Source organism: Camelus dromedarius, chromosome 1 (genome assembly GCF_036321535.1).
Source record: "Camelus dromedarius isolate mCamDro1 chromosome 1, mCamDro1.pat, whole genome shotgun sequence".
Classification (NCBI taxonomy): domain Eukaryota; kingdom Metazoa; phylum Chordata; class Mammalia; order Artiodactyla; family Camelidae; genus Camelus; species Camelus dromedarius.
In genome coordinates, this window is record NC_087436.1 from 104,244,625 (window position 1) to 104,261,530 (window position 16,906).

At 34.3% G+C, this 16,906-nt stretch overlaps 1 protein-coding gene across 3 annotated transcripts in view; it reads right to left on the reverse strand.

Annotated features, from left to right (window-relative positions):
- The window catches only part of TBC1D19 (TBC1 domain family member 19), a 131,296-nt gene that overhangs the window by 77,994 nt on the left and 36,396 nt on the right, over window positions 1-16,906 (reverse strand). For 2 of the 3 annotated variants that reach the window (XM_010988505.3, XM_064487636.1), the window contains 4 exons: window positions 10,243-10,317; window positions 9,136-9,199; window positions 8,107-8,153; window positions 4,171-4,281 (listed from right to left, as the gene is read on the reverse strand). In XM_010988505.3, the coding sequence (XP_010986807.1) occupies window positions 4,171-4,281; window positions 8,107-8,153; window positions 9,136-9,199; window positions 10,243-10,317 (297 nt within the window). Of the gene's footprint in view, window positions 1-4,170; window positions 4,282-8,106; window positions 8,154-9,135; window positions 9,200-10,242; window positions 10,318-10,477; window positions 10,645-16,906 lie in introns of those variants that run through there. The other variant, XM_064487641.1, reaches the window with a different exon arrangement.

The window sequence follows — 16,906 nt, forward strand, 5'->3', positions numbered from 1 at the left end:
AAAGACCCTCCACAAAACAATTTGCATGTGGTGAAACCTGCCAGATCATCTGTACTTGGAGTGTTTTTCTTGCGCACACTCATTCTGGAAACTTCCAACCTCCTGCTCCAATTTGGAAGCGCTGTGCTCTGGTCCTGTTGCACAGACTTTGTCCTGGAACTTCTCTTCACTGTCCTTCTGGGAAATTGTTCTTCTCTTAGGCTGAATCTCATTTCCTGGATTCGCTATTTTGCTTTTTTTGTTTATGACCTTGTTTTGGAGCACTTCTATTATACAATAGCCCCCTGATTAAGAGCAAATGTTTTAGATCACATACATCTGGAAATATCTCCTTTGACTTCACATTTGATTGACTGTTGGTTACATATAGAATTCTAGGCTTGAAATCATTTTGATTTTTAAAGGAATGACTTCAAAATCATCTGGCTACCAGTCTTACTGCTGAGAAGTCTGATGCTACTTCTGACTGAAAGATTCCAGTCTTTCAGTTCTTAAAATTTTTAATAATTCTTTTACCTCTGTTTTTCTCTTTCTGGAACTCCTATTGGTCAGATGCTTACCCTTCTGGATTGGTCCTCTATTAAAAAAAACTTTTCTCTCTTATTTTTGATCCCTTTGGCTTTTTGATTTTGCTCTGTCTTCAGACAGAGACTTCCTTGGCTTTCTCCTGATCTTTAAAAAAATTTTTGGCATACCGTATTTTTGATTCCTAAAAGCTATTTTTCATTTTCTATTGTTTTGTTTTATTGTTTTAGTGAAATTCTATTCTTGTTTCATTAATAATACCTTCTCTCTGAGAATATTAATGTTTGCTTTAAATCTACTATTGGGAAGAAATGGTTAACAACAGGCTAACCTCTTTGTCCATAAGATTATAACCTTGGGTTTATTTTCTCCCGGCACTGGTGCCCTGAAAATGTACTGGGTCATTGTGGAGAGGAAAGCCAGCTATATTACTAAGCAATGTAATTTACTGAAAAAATATGACCCTTGACTGGTAAATTACATCTGAAATGGAAGACTCTAAGTAGACTATAAAAATCTATTGGCAAACACAGGCCTTAGCTGCCTGGTGTTGGAAAACAGAAGACTTAAGCTGCCTGATGTGCCTCCTGAGAGGACCTGGAAGCTATGCTCATGTGCATTACAAGAAATGGTTCCTGTTATATATGAGACGTCCCTGTGTTGTGCCATGTAACCGTGTCATTTCCAACTGCACGAATTCCTTGTGGGGGCTGGGAAGTAGCCTCTGGTTGGCTGTAAGGACTCCCACTGAAGATCTACATGATATACTGACATGCTATGTTTTCTGTCCTGTTTCATTCTACAGATCTAAGTGCACCTCATACAGGTTATGGCCTACCGTATCTTGTGAGGGTAGGTGTAAATTCACACCTGAAATAACTATTAGTGGTCATGATAAGCACTAATTCCCTAAATTGGCTACTTCTTCTTCCTTATTTTTTTGTTTGTTTTAATTTTGAGCTATGCCTTTCAAACTGCAAGATTTCACATATCTGGAGTTCCTGAACTGGTCACTCATGTTTAGGACTGAGGCAATGAACAACTGACTGGAAGCTCTGTCTGCAAGGACTGGGCACCCAGTGGGGTGGGCTTCACTGTGAAGCAATTTTATAGCCAGCCAGCTACTTTTCTTTCTTTTCTTTTCTTTCTTTCTTTCTTTTTCTTTTTTGGTGAGGTTTCTCCAAATTCCCTTTAGCCTTCTCTCTGGGGACCTAAAGCTGGTGGAGGGTGAAGAAGGGGAGGCTGGGCAGGCACAGTGATGGCGGTAAGGCTGCGGTATTAGTCTCACTATTCGGCCAACTTTCACTTACTTCCTCTGTTTTCAATATGGTGCCTCGTTCCTGTTTAGCTCTATGTCTGAGGTCTCTGAGTTCACAGCCTTCTTGATTCTGTTTCTGTAATGAATATATACACCTCTCTTCTCCTGTTGGAGAGGAGGAGTCACCAGAATATACAGGATGGGAAGAGTCTGGGGGTCTAATCCCTCCTGACACAGACTTTCACACAATCTCCATTTTCAGCTCTATAGCCCACCAAAGCCTTCTATAACATGTGATACCTCCAATTTTTGATCCTTCACAAAGTTCTAGAGAGAAAATCATCTGGCCTCTTGTATCAGTCAGAGTGCAATCAAGAAACAGAAGCCATACCAGGCATGTGAATAGGGAAAAACAGAATTAGCAAATGAAGAAAGCAACCATGACTTGTAGGCTGAAGGAGAGTGAACCAAGAAAGAACTAGAACTCAGGAAAGGGTCCCCCATGCCCTTAAGACAGAGATTTGGATCTTTAAGGCGAGAGAGTGGCTGCCACAGGAACATGCAGACCAGAGGTGGAGAAGAACCTTGCCAGAGAGTACAGGCTGGAGCCAGTTGACTGAGGGCTGCCAGGGTAAATGCTACTGGACCTTTTGTTTGCTGATCTGCTGGCTACCATACATGGAAGGCCCCTTTCTCCTGTTATGGTCTTGCAGTGTCCCTCTAGAACCCTCCATTCACAAAGCCTAACATCAAGCTAGTTGGCAAAAGGAAATGTTTATAAGGTCCAGCTCCAGTATGATGAAACAGGGCAAAAAAGTATAGATTTGCAAAACTATAATGAGGTAACACCTCACACCAGTCAGAATGGCCATCATCAAAAAGTCTGCAAATAATAAATGCTGAAAAGGGAACCCGCCGACACTGTTGGTGGGAATGTAAGTTGGTGCAGCCACTATCGAAAACAGCATGGAGATTCCTTAAACAACTAAAAATAGACTTACTATATGATTGAGGAATCCCACCCCTGGGCATATATCAGGAAAAGACAAAAACTCTAATTTGAAATGATACATGCGCCCCAATGTTCATAGCAGCACCATTTATAATAGTGAAGACATGGAAGTAACCCAAGTGTCCATAAACGAATGGATAAACAAGATGTGGTATATATAATATATGTACAATGGAATATTACTCTGCCATAAAAAAGAATGAAATAATTGCCATTTGCAACAATATGGATAGACCTAGAGATTATCATACTAGGTGAAGTAATATAGAGAAAGACAAATATTATATGATATCACATATGTAGAACCTAAAAAGAAAAAAAAATACAAATGAACTTATTTACAAAACAGAGACAGACTCACAGACCTAGAAAACAAACTTATGGTTACCAGGCAGGGAAGCGGTAGGGAGGGATAAATCAGGAATATGGGATTAACAGATACATACTATTATATATAAAATAGATAAACAACAAGAATTTACTGTATTAGCACAGGGAACTATATATATATATATATATATATATATATATATATATATATAATCAATATCTTATAATAACCTAAAATAGAAAAGAATCTGAAAGAGAACATATACATATATATCTGAAAAAGAATATAAATATATATCACTTTGCTGTACACCTGAAATTATCACAGTATTGCAAATCAACTATACTTCAATTTAAAAAAAAGAAAGGTAGATTTGGAACTGAAAGATAATAAATTGATTATCAGCACACTTGTCATCCATACCTCCCATCTTTTAGAGGCATTAAGGCTTGACCTTCTTCATGTTTGAGTCATCTGTTGATCTCTTTATCTTTATACTTTTTAAAGCTTAGAGTTACAAGTTGTTTCTTAGTTTCACCAAAGACAATGTCTACATTTCTGTGCTCCCTATTGTTTCAGAGTAATTAACAAAAGAAAGAGTGACAGTAATTTAACTCCATCAGCAGGAAATCTCTCCACCTTTCTACAATTACTCTATTTTAAAACTAACTTCCTTACCAAAATGTGACAGTCTCCAGAGCAAAGATATCTCTAATTCATTTTGAGTTCCTTTATCTCTCTCAGTGCCTCACCATGTTATGAGCTTAATAAAGGTTGGTTGAATTAAGTGAAATGTACATTCTTAAAATTTTTTAAACAAAATTCACAATTTGTTTCAATCTGTTTTATAGCCATACATTAGCAATACATACCAACAAGATGTCTTATAAATCTATGCCATTTATTAAAATAAGAAATAAGCAAAAGCAATTATTTAATTTATTTAAGATTCTCCTATTGCTTTAGATATATGCTGCACTACGATATTTTTCTAATAGCTGTCTTCTAAAATATGTTAATTTATTTTTAAATGCCTATACTTACCAATTCAGGGATGTCTTTTACTTTGAGAGGAACTTGGATTAAACCCAAATGAGTCCTGAAACTAAGAGAATCACCATTTTCATAATTTGGGTTGCGAAGATTAATTAATACCTTTAAAAACAAATCCAACAAAATTGGTTAGTTTCTTCATAGACTATTTACAGTTATAAAATTGGCAGTGATATTCTTGGTGTATCATCACAAAATAAAAACTATTTGAGTTACGTATATACTTTAATTGCATTCTAAAAACTATAAAATAGTATTAAAATGTTAAAATACCATAAATATGCTTTTAACTTAATATTCCAACAAATGATCTACCATATGAAATTCTGACAAGTTAAAAATTTAGTTAGAAAGAAAAACTTTTTGATGGGAAGAAAAAATAAAAATTGTTTGACTATAATATTTTACCAGGGAAAATGACAGGAAATTTTAAATTGCTTGATTGTAATATTTGCCAGAGAAAATTTTAGAACCATCTCTAACCCTTTTAAAAACAGATATTGACAAGGTTTATAGAAAGATGGCAGAATAACATCACAAGGTATCACCTTTAAACCAAAACCAAAGAGAAAAAAATGTTTTTCAGAAGCCAAGCTAGCAAGAAAAACCATTGAGATATTTTTCAAAATTAAGTAAATAAAAAAGATTAGATATCCTTTAATCTAGGAATCTCACTTCTATGACTATGATTATGGAAATAATTAAAGCTGTTTGTAGAGACAGTGCAGAGAAAATGTCAGGGAAATACTGTTCATTAACAGGAAAATATGAAACAACTTACAACATTCCATTAGAGGAAATTTCCTAAATAAATTACGGTTAATTCATATAAATTACAGTGTAATATGCCTCAGTTATATAGGTAATGTAGGTAATGACATGAGAAAAATTTCACAACATACTTATTAAGTTAAAAAATTATAATATAGTAGTATTTACTGCTGTATGATGGCATTATGAGTAATTTTTGTTTTAAATTTTCTTATATGTGTTTTCTCATTTTTCTAACAATTAACATACATTTTGGGGAGCAAATAATAATTTTTAAAAATATTTTTAAATGGATATTCTTGAGGAAAAGAAACCACCAAGATTCCAGTGAAGGAGATTATAATGACAGGCACACCATCATATCTGAGGAAGGTGTGAATAAATTGACAAGCAATGGCTGACAAAATGGAATATGCTGTAAGGTCAAAAGAGTTTCCCAAAACTGCAAACACTAAATTGAAACTAAAAATATCAATCGTATTTGTTTAAAAAAAAAAAAGATAAAGCAAAAAATCAACAGTGTTAAATACAGACTAATATAAAACAATACAATTTTAGTCTAATTATGCAAATAAGGGATCATACTGCACAGGAAACTCACAAGCACAGAATTGAAAAGAAAAAGAAACTATGAATATGTGGGAAATAGAAAAGAGAAAATATTAGAAATGTAGAAACTGTAACTAAGGAAATGATTATAGGAAACCTTCTTGAGTTAAAGAAGAATCCAGCATGACTCATAAAAGGATCAATTCAGCAACAGTCCTTAAGAAAACAGAATGCTATGATTATTAAGGAGAAAAAAACATAAAAATAACCATATAAAAATTACATGAAATTTAAGTGCTAGAAAAGGAAGAGTTTGGGAGAAATCTTTAATAAGCTAAGAGAAATAATGCTATCACCATAAAGGCAGTTTCAAACCAAACTAACTTTCCTTTAAAGTTAAATGTTGTTTACAATTCTAAAAGTCCTGAAATAATTTCTAAGACTGTTTTATGCTGGCAAACTGGTATCAGAGACAGCAGGCTCAGGAAAGAAATAAAAATCAAATGTGAGAGAGTCAATCACTCATTTACTCATTCACTCCACACCTATTTATTGAGCAACTATGTGCTAAGCACTGCACTGCCTGTTGGAGAGGAGTAGTTAAGGACAAGATTAACTTGCAGCTGGTTTGTGGTGGCTTTATCTTATCTTCAGGGATACCTGGACATCTGGTAGTGACTCTTGGCCAAGATGGGATGAAATGCACTAACTCGTCATTAATAATGTATATTTAATGTCCCCTGGAGGCACTCCACATCAGTTTATTTACATTATTTATTGAAAATTTGCAGATTGCTAGTTTGTACCCGATATAAAAGACCCCTCAGAAGACTTGTGCCTTGACTCCCAAGACCAAGGTGTCTTGCCTGTATCTTAGTAATTCATAGTCTAAAGACAAAGTGCATTCTGTACAACTGAGAAAGGGCCCTGGGAGCCGTGCCTGGAAATTTGTATCTTTATATTTGCATGTGCTTTCTTTCTCTTCCTGAAAGAAAGCCTTATGTAGGCGAAGTCTTGTGAGTCTTTTCAATTATCTGACTTTATGTTGTAGCAGAGAAAAATGCTTCCATCCAGTAGGAAAAGGCGGGCAATAAGCAAAACAGAAAAACAGTATGTTATATAAGGATAAATGCTATGGAGAAAAACAAAGTAGGAAAGGGCTATAAGGAGTTCAAAAGAGGGGAGCCAGGGAAGGCTTTGCTGAGAAGATGACAATTTTGTGTGTATGTGTCTGAATTTTTAACACGAATGTTCTTTTTTTAAACTGAAATATAATTGATGCAGAATATTATGTTAGTTTCAGGTGTACTACACAGTGATTTGACATTTGCATGCATTATGAAATGATCATCGTGGTGAATCTAGTAACCATCTCTCCCTGTACAGAGTTATTACAATATTATTGACCATATTCTTTATGCTGAGAATGTGACATTTAAGCAGACATAAGGAGTAAAGGAATATACACACAGGTATCTGGGGGAAAAGGACGGCAGGCAGAGAAAACAAGTAGCAAAGGTCCTCAAAGGGGAGGAAGCCAGGTTTGGAGAGCAAGCAGGCTAAAGGAGCTGGAGAAGAACAAATCAGGAAGAAAAGTAACAGGAGATGAACTCAGAGAGGTGATGGGGGATCAGATCAAATAAGGTGTTTTAGGTCACTGCCATGACTTTGGTTTTTAAGTAGAATGAGTTGGGAAGCCACTGGATGCCAGAAAAGTAGCCTCTTCAGAAGTGCACTTACAAGGTTTTCTCTAGAAACTCTGTCAAGAACAGAGTCTAGGTGGGCAAGGGGAGAAGCAGAAAGAGCAATTAAGAGGCTACTGAAATAGTCCAGATAAGAGATGGCAGCTCGGACCAGTGACATAAGAATGGTGGTGATAAGAAGTGGCTGGATGCTGGTTACACTTTGAAGGTAAAGCTGAAAGGATTTGCTGATGGATTACATGTAAGGCACAAGAGAAAAAGTGGACTCAAAGATGGGTGAATTAAAATAATTAGAGCCTACTGAAGAGCTCCACTTGAATACTCAATACGCCTCTCAAACTTAATCAAGCTCATCATCTTCACTAATGGAGCTGTTCCTCCTCCTGTGCTCTCTGTCTTGAGAGAGCAAGTTACTTCTGCCCAATTACCCAATGTAGACACTTAATGGTCATCCTTATTTTTGATTTTTTTCCTACTCCCTGATCTAATCAGTTCCTAAATCTTCCTTAAAATCTCTCAAGTCTGTTGAATTCTTTCCATTTTGAATGCTATTTTCTCAGTGCAGACCTTTACCTTGTCTTACCTGAACTACTAGAACAGGGGGGCAATAAAAAACAAAAAGACTCACTCAGCACCTGTATGTGTCAGGCAGCAGGCTACATGATTTACAATCACTATTTTTTAATCAAATCTTCCTAACTGGTTTACTTGCCTCTAATCTTTCCACATTCTAATGTATTTTGCAAGAGCAATTTCCAAACAAAAATCTGATCATGTTATTCCACTGCTTCAAAGGCTCTGGGGTTTTTCACATGGTGATTCCTCTGCCTGGAGAATTCTTATATCATCATTTCTTTTACATTTTTATCTCATTAATATATGTATATTTAGCCATAGAACCTACCTCAAGGAAATCCTTAGGCGCATAAACAGGTCTGAAAAGGCTTAAATCTAGAATTAATAAGATAGATAAAATATCAGTTAATATATTATACTTACTGCTTATAACAAATTTTAATGGTTCTTTTATATGTTGCTGTGCAACTGATGAACTCAAACAACTGCAGAGTATCAATTATTTGTCATACAAGGTGTTAAGTACTGGGCCAACAAGAATAAAAGTCTCTTTTTGTGACAGCCTAGATGACATATTCTAGAAGAAACTAAGAGTCCTCCTTTCATAAATTTGTAAGATTATTTGTAATTGAATTGGAAAACAATGTCAATATAATATGAAATTTCCATATGAGAATTCTTAATGTCCTTAGAATACAAACAATGCATTCTCAGTGAACTGCTGTCACTGTATAGTGAACTGTTCTCCGTTTTGAACTTCCATAATGCACTGCTTCGTTTATTACAAATGTATTTTTTGCCCTCCCACTTTTTTTAAGGAGTTGTGAGGAATTATGTACATATCTACCTAAATAATAACAAACATCTGTTTATCATAATAAAGGAGATATAGCTGTCACTCATTATACATTTATAAAATTGATTGACTGAATTTTAAACATTAAAATGAACCAAAATAAATTCTTAAAAACATTTTAGAAGTCTTAAAACTTTTCAACATTTAACCTGCCTTTAACATCTCAGTGTAATTAAAGCTTGAAAAAGATTTACCCTAATTGTAAGTCTGAGAAATCCACTGAATGACTTAATTTACTATTTCATAAAAATGTTTTCAAATGCTGCTTTAAAAAAAGATAAGTGATTTAAACATTCTCAAAATAATTGAGAACACTGACTAAAGTTAGAAATTTTTAAACTGCAAAATAGAGGTTTAAGCAAACAAAACAGAGGACAATAAATTAGTGGGGAGGGAAAGTTGCTATCTTCCCCCCGAAATTGTTAATATTGTTATTTTGGATCCACAATTAAGAAAGCATTTTTCACCCATTATCACATTTTGAAGAAAGTTTTCATATACCCGGTTCATCGGTTCCCATTTCATTCCATTTATTGAGAAGCTCTTTCTGTTCTCCAACTGGCCTCTAAAAAAGGTAATTTTAAAATTGGTTTCATTTTGTGAAGTTAGGCAATACAGCTGAAAAATAAGAATCAATACCTCATCTAAAAGCTTAAGGAAGCTACCATCACACAAGGAAAAATAATTTCATTACATATGGTGAGATTTTTTTTGGAATTACACTTAAATTATTATTATTTAACTATTACATTATATGTAGTCTCAAGGGTTCAGTTAGAACATGGTGCTAATGAGCCCAAGAATAGAAGGTAAATGATCTGTACTGGTCAGTAGAGGTTCACAAAGAAAAACTGCTCCTCAGCCACATACTACATCTCTTACCCCATCCCGCAATCTCAGAAAAGCACCCAAGGGGGACGGGCCAAGAGAGTGTGGCTGGGAGTCAGTAGCATCGTCTTCCTACATGAAAGACAGTATATTACACAATACTACATATTTAGACAGTTTTCCATATAAATTTATCTTTTTTATTTTTTACGCCATCCTTCTGGTGCCTTGAGTGACTTGTGCTGGGATATTATCCAAAGTACATCCACTACATCCTGCCTAAAAGCAGGGAATAAACAGCAGGTAGGGAGAATGAAGGGAAGAGAAACTTGTTCTCTCCTACTCGTGAGCAGCCAGGAGAATCCAGAACATTCCGCAAGTGGCTTTTCTCTCTTTTCTCATCTTTCCCCTCCCAAAGCCCAGAGTGACACATAAATGTTGAGTATTAGTTCTGCAGAGAGATGACAGCACATTCGAGCAAAGAGACTAAAGGTAACTAAGACCTTTGAAGTGTATTTATAACCTTTATAGCCAAACCTCTAAGTAAGCTGCACTGCAGAGCCTACGCTTTTTTCATTTTCAAGCTATAGGTTTACTACAAAAACTGTGACAGCACCCGTAATAGAAATCTATACAGAATACACCCACGTAATTGGCCTTCTATAGGTCAAAACAAACCGATATATTAGTAAAAAAAAAAAAAAATCTGCCTAACAGTTATACCTTCATGATACCTCCTAGTAGCTGATTCACAATGAAATACTTCAATGTTAAAAGTACCTTTCGTGCCAACGGGATACTCAGTTCAGTGCACATACTATTTAAACTCTTCAAAATTCTTTTTTCCCAACTTCCCTGAAACATAAGGAACAATCTATTATTTTTTTCTGGTTGACAATACCAAAACTGATAGTAAAAATTAAAGATACTATGAGTTACACAGAAATGGTGAAGATGGTTAAGATTGGTAATCTTTAGTCATTAGGTCACTCAACAAATATTGATTACTGCCTACCATGTGCCAGATACTATCCTTAGTGCTATGAAGGAAGCTGTGAGCAACAGGAGGCCTCAGACCTCACGGAACTGACATTCTAGTGGAGGATGTGAATAAAGACAGATAAAAAACAATACATCAACAAGTCAGACGGTGATAAACATTATAAGGGAAAATAGCAGAAAATAAAAAGGTAAGTTAGATTTAAGCATTTTATAAATCCCATTAATGACCTAGTAAAATAAAATTTTATAGGAATTGTTATATTGTAATTTTTCCAAACATGGTATTTTACCCCTAAATACTTCAGCATGAATGTTCTAAGAATAAGAACCTTCTACATAACCAGAATACCACTGTCACATCTAAGGAAATTAACAATAATATTTTGTATCATCTAATATTTAGTCCATATACAAAATTTTCCAATTGTCCTCAAAATGCCTTTGTAGTTTTTTAAAAATCCAGGATCCATTAAATATCCATTCATTACATTACATTTGGTTGTTATGTCTCTTTCAGTGTAGCTTCATCTAGAGTGCCTTTGTCCTTTTCTTTTTCATATTGACTTGTTTAAGGAGTCCAGGCCAGTTATCTTTTAGAATGTGTCACAATCTGGGTTGGTCTTACTGTTTTTTCACAATGTTGATACACCTTCTTCTCCATCCCCTGAATTTCTTGTAAACTTGAAAGAATAAGTTAATTTGAATGGTCAGTCATAAATTGCTTATCCATATGTACCATTATTTTAGTAAGCTACTCTTTTTAATGGAAGCTAAAATGCCATAAGCTTTTTGGTCTTTTTTACTAAAATATACAGGCCACTTCTGACTCACTAAAACCAAAATAAAATAACATCAAAGCTCCAAAATTTAGATCAAGTGAGGAGAAAATGAGTTATATGCATTATTTAAAAAGAACAGTTACAACCAGTTAATAAAAGTAGAATAATAATAGCTCCTTTACATGATTGTTATAAAGATTAAAAATGTAAAGTGCTTTGAACGGTAACACAATAATGATAATAGTAACCATTCAGTAACTGACAGCTTTTACTAGAGCTATCATCACTCACAGCTTCTTCTTTAACACACATATTTAAATACTTTACTCTGTATCTGGAAAGTACTCTCCATGCTCTGCTCCCATCCCAATATCCTTATTCCTACTTTATCTGAATACATTTTATTCACCTTTCAGGTCTTCACCTCTCTTAAGCCTTCTCTTACCTGGTCCCCCACCCCAGAGAGTATGAGGTGCCTTTGCTTACGGGTTCTCACAGCACCTCGTCCTCCACCTATCACAATACATATTACACTTTATCTAGCACATAATAATTTCTCAATAATTGAACAGATTTCTACTCTAAGCTATGTTGCAAGCATTTAAAAAACACTTTGATACAACTGCCTATGCAATCAGTGAACAGAAAAAAAATCACCTAGGAGAAATGCAGAGCTGTGAAATGCATAAGGCTTTGTTTACTAAATATAGAGAAATAGGTTTTTTAAGAATAAAAGAATACTGTTAATAAATTGCATGAAATATTCCACCCCCCCCAAACTAATTCCATTTACTGGCTTATTTTTGATTCTCTCTCTCTCTCTTTTTTAATTATAAATAATTCTTAGATCCAAAACTTAAAATTTGGGTACATTATTTATAACCAAACATTAATTACTGCAATACAACCCACTTCCACTCTCAACATCCTTATTTTCAATTTATCTGGATAAATCTTACTCAACTTTCAGATCTCAGCTTAAAAATAATCTCCTCTAGTAAGTCTTCTGTCACTTGCTCCCCCAACTCCATATTGTGGGGGGAGCAGGTATGAAAAAAGTTAATTTAAAAAATTTTTAATTCAGTCATTACTATAAAAATAATATTTATATAAAGATTTAAAACTCAACCCCTGAATTTATAATATTTATCCTATTATATGAGGGACTAAATTTCTAGCTATTGAATTATGGCTCTAAAAATCCTCATTTTCAAACACTAATAAAAGGGCTTCTGAGTGGATAAAAAGACAATATAACCCTCAGATATAAAAATAAAATTAAAATTACAATAGACATTTATGTGTGGCTCATAATATATACTGTACAAATTTTCAAGACTATAATATATAATTTTAATACAGCACAAAACCTACAAAAAACATTTAAAATAGAATGATACTTTCTGTAATTATATCTTGACAAGATATTCTGAGACATATTTAACTTATCCTTTAAAAAATTATTTTAACAAAAACATTTTTTCAGGTGTTTTCTATAAAGTACAATCTTAAGTGAATAATCATAATTCTCCTAAATGGATATCCCACTGTACCAAGTATTTCAATTTAACAAATTTAAATTTCATGTTAGATGTAAAGTAGAGAAAATAGTTAAGAAAAAAGTTACCAAGACAAGAAATTAGATATTAGAAGAAAGCATTTTGAATGAAGAGTTTAAGAAACAGAGCTGTGTGATTTACACGTGTTTACATATGTTATTAATCCTGTGAAATATGTATAATTACCCTCATTTTACAAATGAGGAAACTTTTTAAAAGAACCCATGAGAGTAGAATGGAAAAAATATGAAGAACTAAAGCAACACAGAACAAATCTGTATTCAGTTATCATTTTGTTCTGTGCTCCACAGCTACAGCAGAAACTTGGAAATGATCCAGAGCAGAAGAACGAACACAACTAAAAACTGAGGGAAGGAAAGAGGAAGAAAATGTTTGAATCAGAAAAGTTCAAATTTTTATAGCCAGAACAGGGGAAATGAAGTGTAATAGCTGAATTTTCAAATAATAAAAAGACACTAATTCAACAAATATTTATTGGGTGCCCATTAAACATGCCACTAAAGGATGGATAAAACAGCATAGTGAGGGTGGGAAGGATAAGACAGAAACACAAATAGTATGGGACATGTTGCAAAAAGTTCATAAGGGCTGTATCAGTCTATAGATCATATACCACAGAAAACATAAAACAATAAGCAAAGAAACAGGAAGCTAGATATATCAAAACTTCTGGCAGACAACAGAACACATACCACTTCCTGGAAGTTCCTAAAGATAATCAAAGAAAGTGACCCTGTAGTTGGCCATGTCTTCCCTATTCCCTGTCTATACCTATGACCCAATGACAAGACTGGCAGGATTTTTCCAAGGTACCCCTTGTGAGAACTTCAGTCAGATTGTCTAAAGTCATTTCCATAGAAGTCTTGGATAAATCATTTCCACAGACGTCAGAAATAATAAGAATTTCCTGACAGTGAAGGGATGATCCAAGATAAGTATGCATTTTTTGGGGGGGGGAGGGTTGAGGGGAGGTAACTAGGTTTATTTACTGATTTACTTTTAGAGGAGGTACTGGGGATTAAACCTGGGACCTCATGCACGCTAAGCATATGCTCTACCACTTGAGCTATATCCTCCCCAGAAATCCAAGATGAAACTTGGCTGCTTTCCAGCTGGGTCATTGTTTAGGTTCCCTCAAGAACTCTAATCTTAATTAAGGGCTTCTCACTCATTCCTCTGTCTCAGTGACTAGCATGTATCGACTGCCTTCTATCTACACAGCACAAAGCTCAGATCAACGAGGAAGTATTATAAGAAGCACATAACCATTTAACACAAGAAAGAAACTTTCCAACAAGTAAAAAGATTTAATAAGAATGGGTTATGTCAGTGAAAATGTGAATTCCCTGTTTCCAGAAATTTTTGACCAAAAGGAGATGAACTCCAGAGGTTGGACTGGATAAATGTGAAGGTCCACATTAGCTCCAGTTTTATAGATTCTTAATTTTTTTCAGGTCCTATTTGTGAAAGTGAATAAATAAGCCCCAAGTCTCAAAACTAAATGCTCAAAAAAATCATAGTTATTCCTATGTTATTATTTGAGTAAAAATTCCAAAATATACCTAGCACCAAAAAAAAGTAGAGGTAGCAAATAAGTTATTGAAAAATGACAGTGCATTAATACAAAATAAGAAGAAAATAATAATTTCTACCCAAAAGACTTATGAAATACACTTTAAAATGTTATTTAAAAGGAAAATGAATGGCCTTTTACATTTAAAATGTTTAAATAGGAAGACATTACCTTTTACCTAAACCCATATCCTCTCTAAATGAAATTATTGTTGCTTTCAAATCAGTTTCCCTAATAATTGGAATCTATGGTATTAACTCAAAGGATTTCAAGAGTTTTATAAATAAGGTAACTTCTAAGCCATGAGAAGCAAAACAGTCACAAAGGAATTGCAATTGTATTGAAGTCTTTAAATGGGTATTAACTAGTACCTTGCTATTTTTTATAATAATGAAAGTAAATAAGAAGTCATTAAAAACTATGTAATAACTACTTAGCCCACAAAAAGTACAAAATTATAAAATTAAAAAATTAAAAAATTACCTTCTTCACTCTGAAAAGAATAAAGCAAAATAATTATAACCCAGCTATCTACTGGAAAAAGGTTTTTAATAATTCTTTGATTATAAAAGTAACACATTTATCAAGATAATTTGAAAAACAGAATAATATGTAAAGAATAAAATAATAAAAAAGCATTCATAAATTTCCATCAGCCAAAAATAACCCGTTAACATTTTATTCTTTTGATTTTTTTTCTATGCATGTGTGTGCACAATTGAGATCTATGTGTGTAGTCACACACACACATGCATATATATATTTAATTAAAGTGGAATTATATTGTTTTATAGTTTCTTTTTCTGTTTAAGATTATATTGTATGCAATTTCCTGTTTCATTATATTTCTTCAAAAATGTCATTTCTAGTACCCATATAACATTGTCTTTTAGAGATTCCATGTTATATTTAAGCAGGCCCTATTGCTACTCACTTAGACGCTTTTAAAGTTTTTACTTTTATTGAACGTAAATTTCTGTGATTCTTTCCTTTAGAAAGAAGTGAAATTACTAGGAATAAAGGTATGAATGTTTTCTAGAAGAGAAGATTTTCTATTTTTTGTTTATTCAATTCATTCATCATTAAAAATATATCTATATCTATATCTATATCTATATCTATATCTCTATATCTATATATAGATATATATATATTGAGCATCTACCATGGGCCAGGCACTGTGTCAAATGTTGCAGATACAACTGTGAAAAGAGAGACACTGGTCCTGCTTTACAGAGACTACAGAATCTAGGTGATTTTACAGACAACCCGAGCCTTGTGGTAGGAAGTACAGGGTGGAAGACTGGAGATACAAGATAAGTATCTGGGTATCTGAGATCTGGGGATCAGAGAGCCTTTATAAAGAAACTATCATCTAACGTAAGACCTGAAGAATGTGCAGAAGTTAGTCAGAAATTTGTGGGTTTTGAGGGGAGGTGGTTTTGGGGGTAGGAGCAGCAGCATAAGCACAGGTTCTCCTGCTGGGGAACAACTGAGGAGATCGAGTGTTAGAGACAGAGAGTGGGTGTGTGTGTGTGTGTGTGTGTGTGTGTGTGTGTGTGTGTGGAAGTGGGGAGAGGAGTAGCAGGAGAGGGAGGGACAGCGTGAGGAGCCAAGAGATGAGACTTGAACAGTAAAAAGGGGCAAGATCACTTATAGCCTTTTAAGCAAAAGTAAGGAATTGGAGCTCTATCCTAAAAGTCTTAGAAATTTTAGGAAAAGGAGTGGCAATACAGAAGGCAGATGAGGAAGGGGATGAGAACTGAAGTAATATAAAACTAGCAAAATTCTCATTTTTGCTAGGGTTCCTGGATTGACAGAGAACAGGATAAATTCAACCACACAGCATATCTTGAGTTTGCGTGAGAATTTCTAGACTGGATCCAGAAATAGGCTGAATATCATCAGGTGGTGTAGATTCTGGAGTGGCTTTCCAGGTTCAAATTCCAGGTCTTCCACTTAGTAGTTCTGTGAAGTTGGACCCATCTAAGACCATAAGAGTAACTCATCTCACATGGCTGGCATAAATACTAAATGAGTGAGCACTTTAAAAGCACTGGAATGGTACCTGGCACATAATTAGAGCTGTATGTGCCTACAGGTATTATTTCACACGAAAACTTAAGCGCTTATATTTATCGCGCTGTGTATAGCTTCTTCATGCTGTTTTCTGTGAAAGGTGTAGCAAAATAGTCCCCAAACTATTTTACACGGAAATAGGTCACATAAATTTGAACAAAACTGGATTAAATAAAAATTAACAGTTTCTTTACTGCAGAACCTCGCTGAGACTTTAACAAGCCAAAATAAATTGTAAGCAACAAAATTAAGGAGTATCATATTAAAACCCAAAGTATAAAATAATATTCATCAGTCCATACTAATAGAAACAAATGATTGAATAAATAAATACATGGGGGAGAGGAGACAACTCTTCTATGCAGAAGAATTCCAAGTATTTTCTGTAGATACTCCCTCTTTAAGGAGGTGGAGCATAACTTCTCCATAAG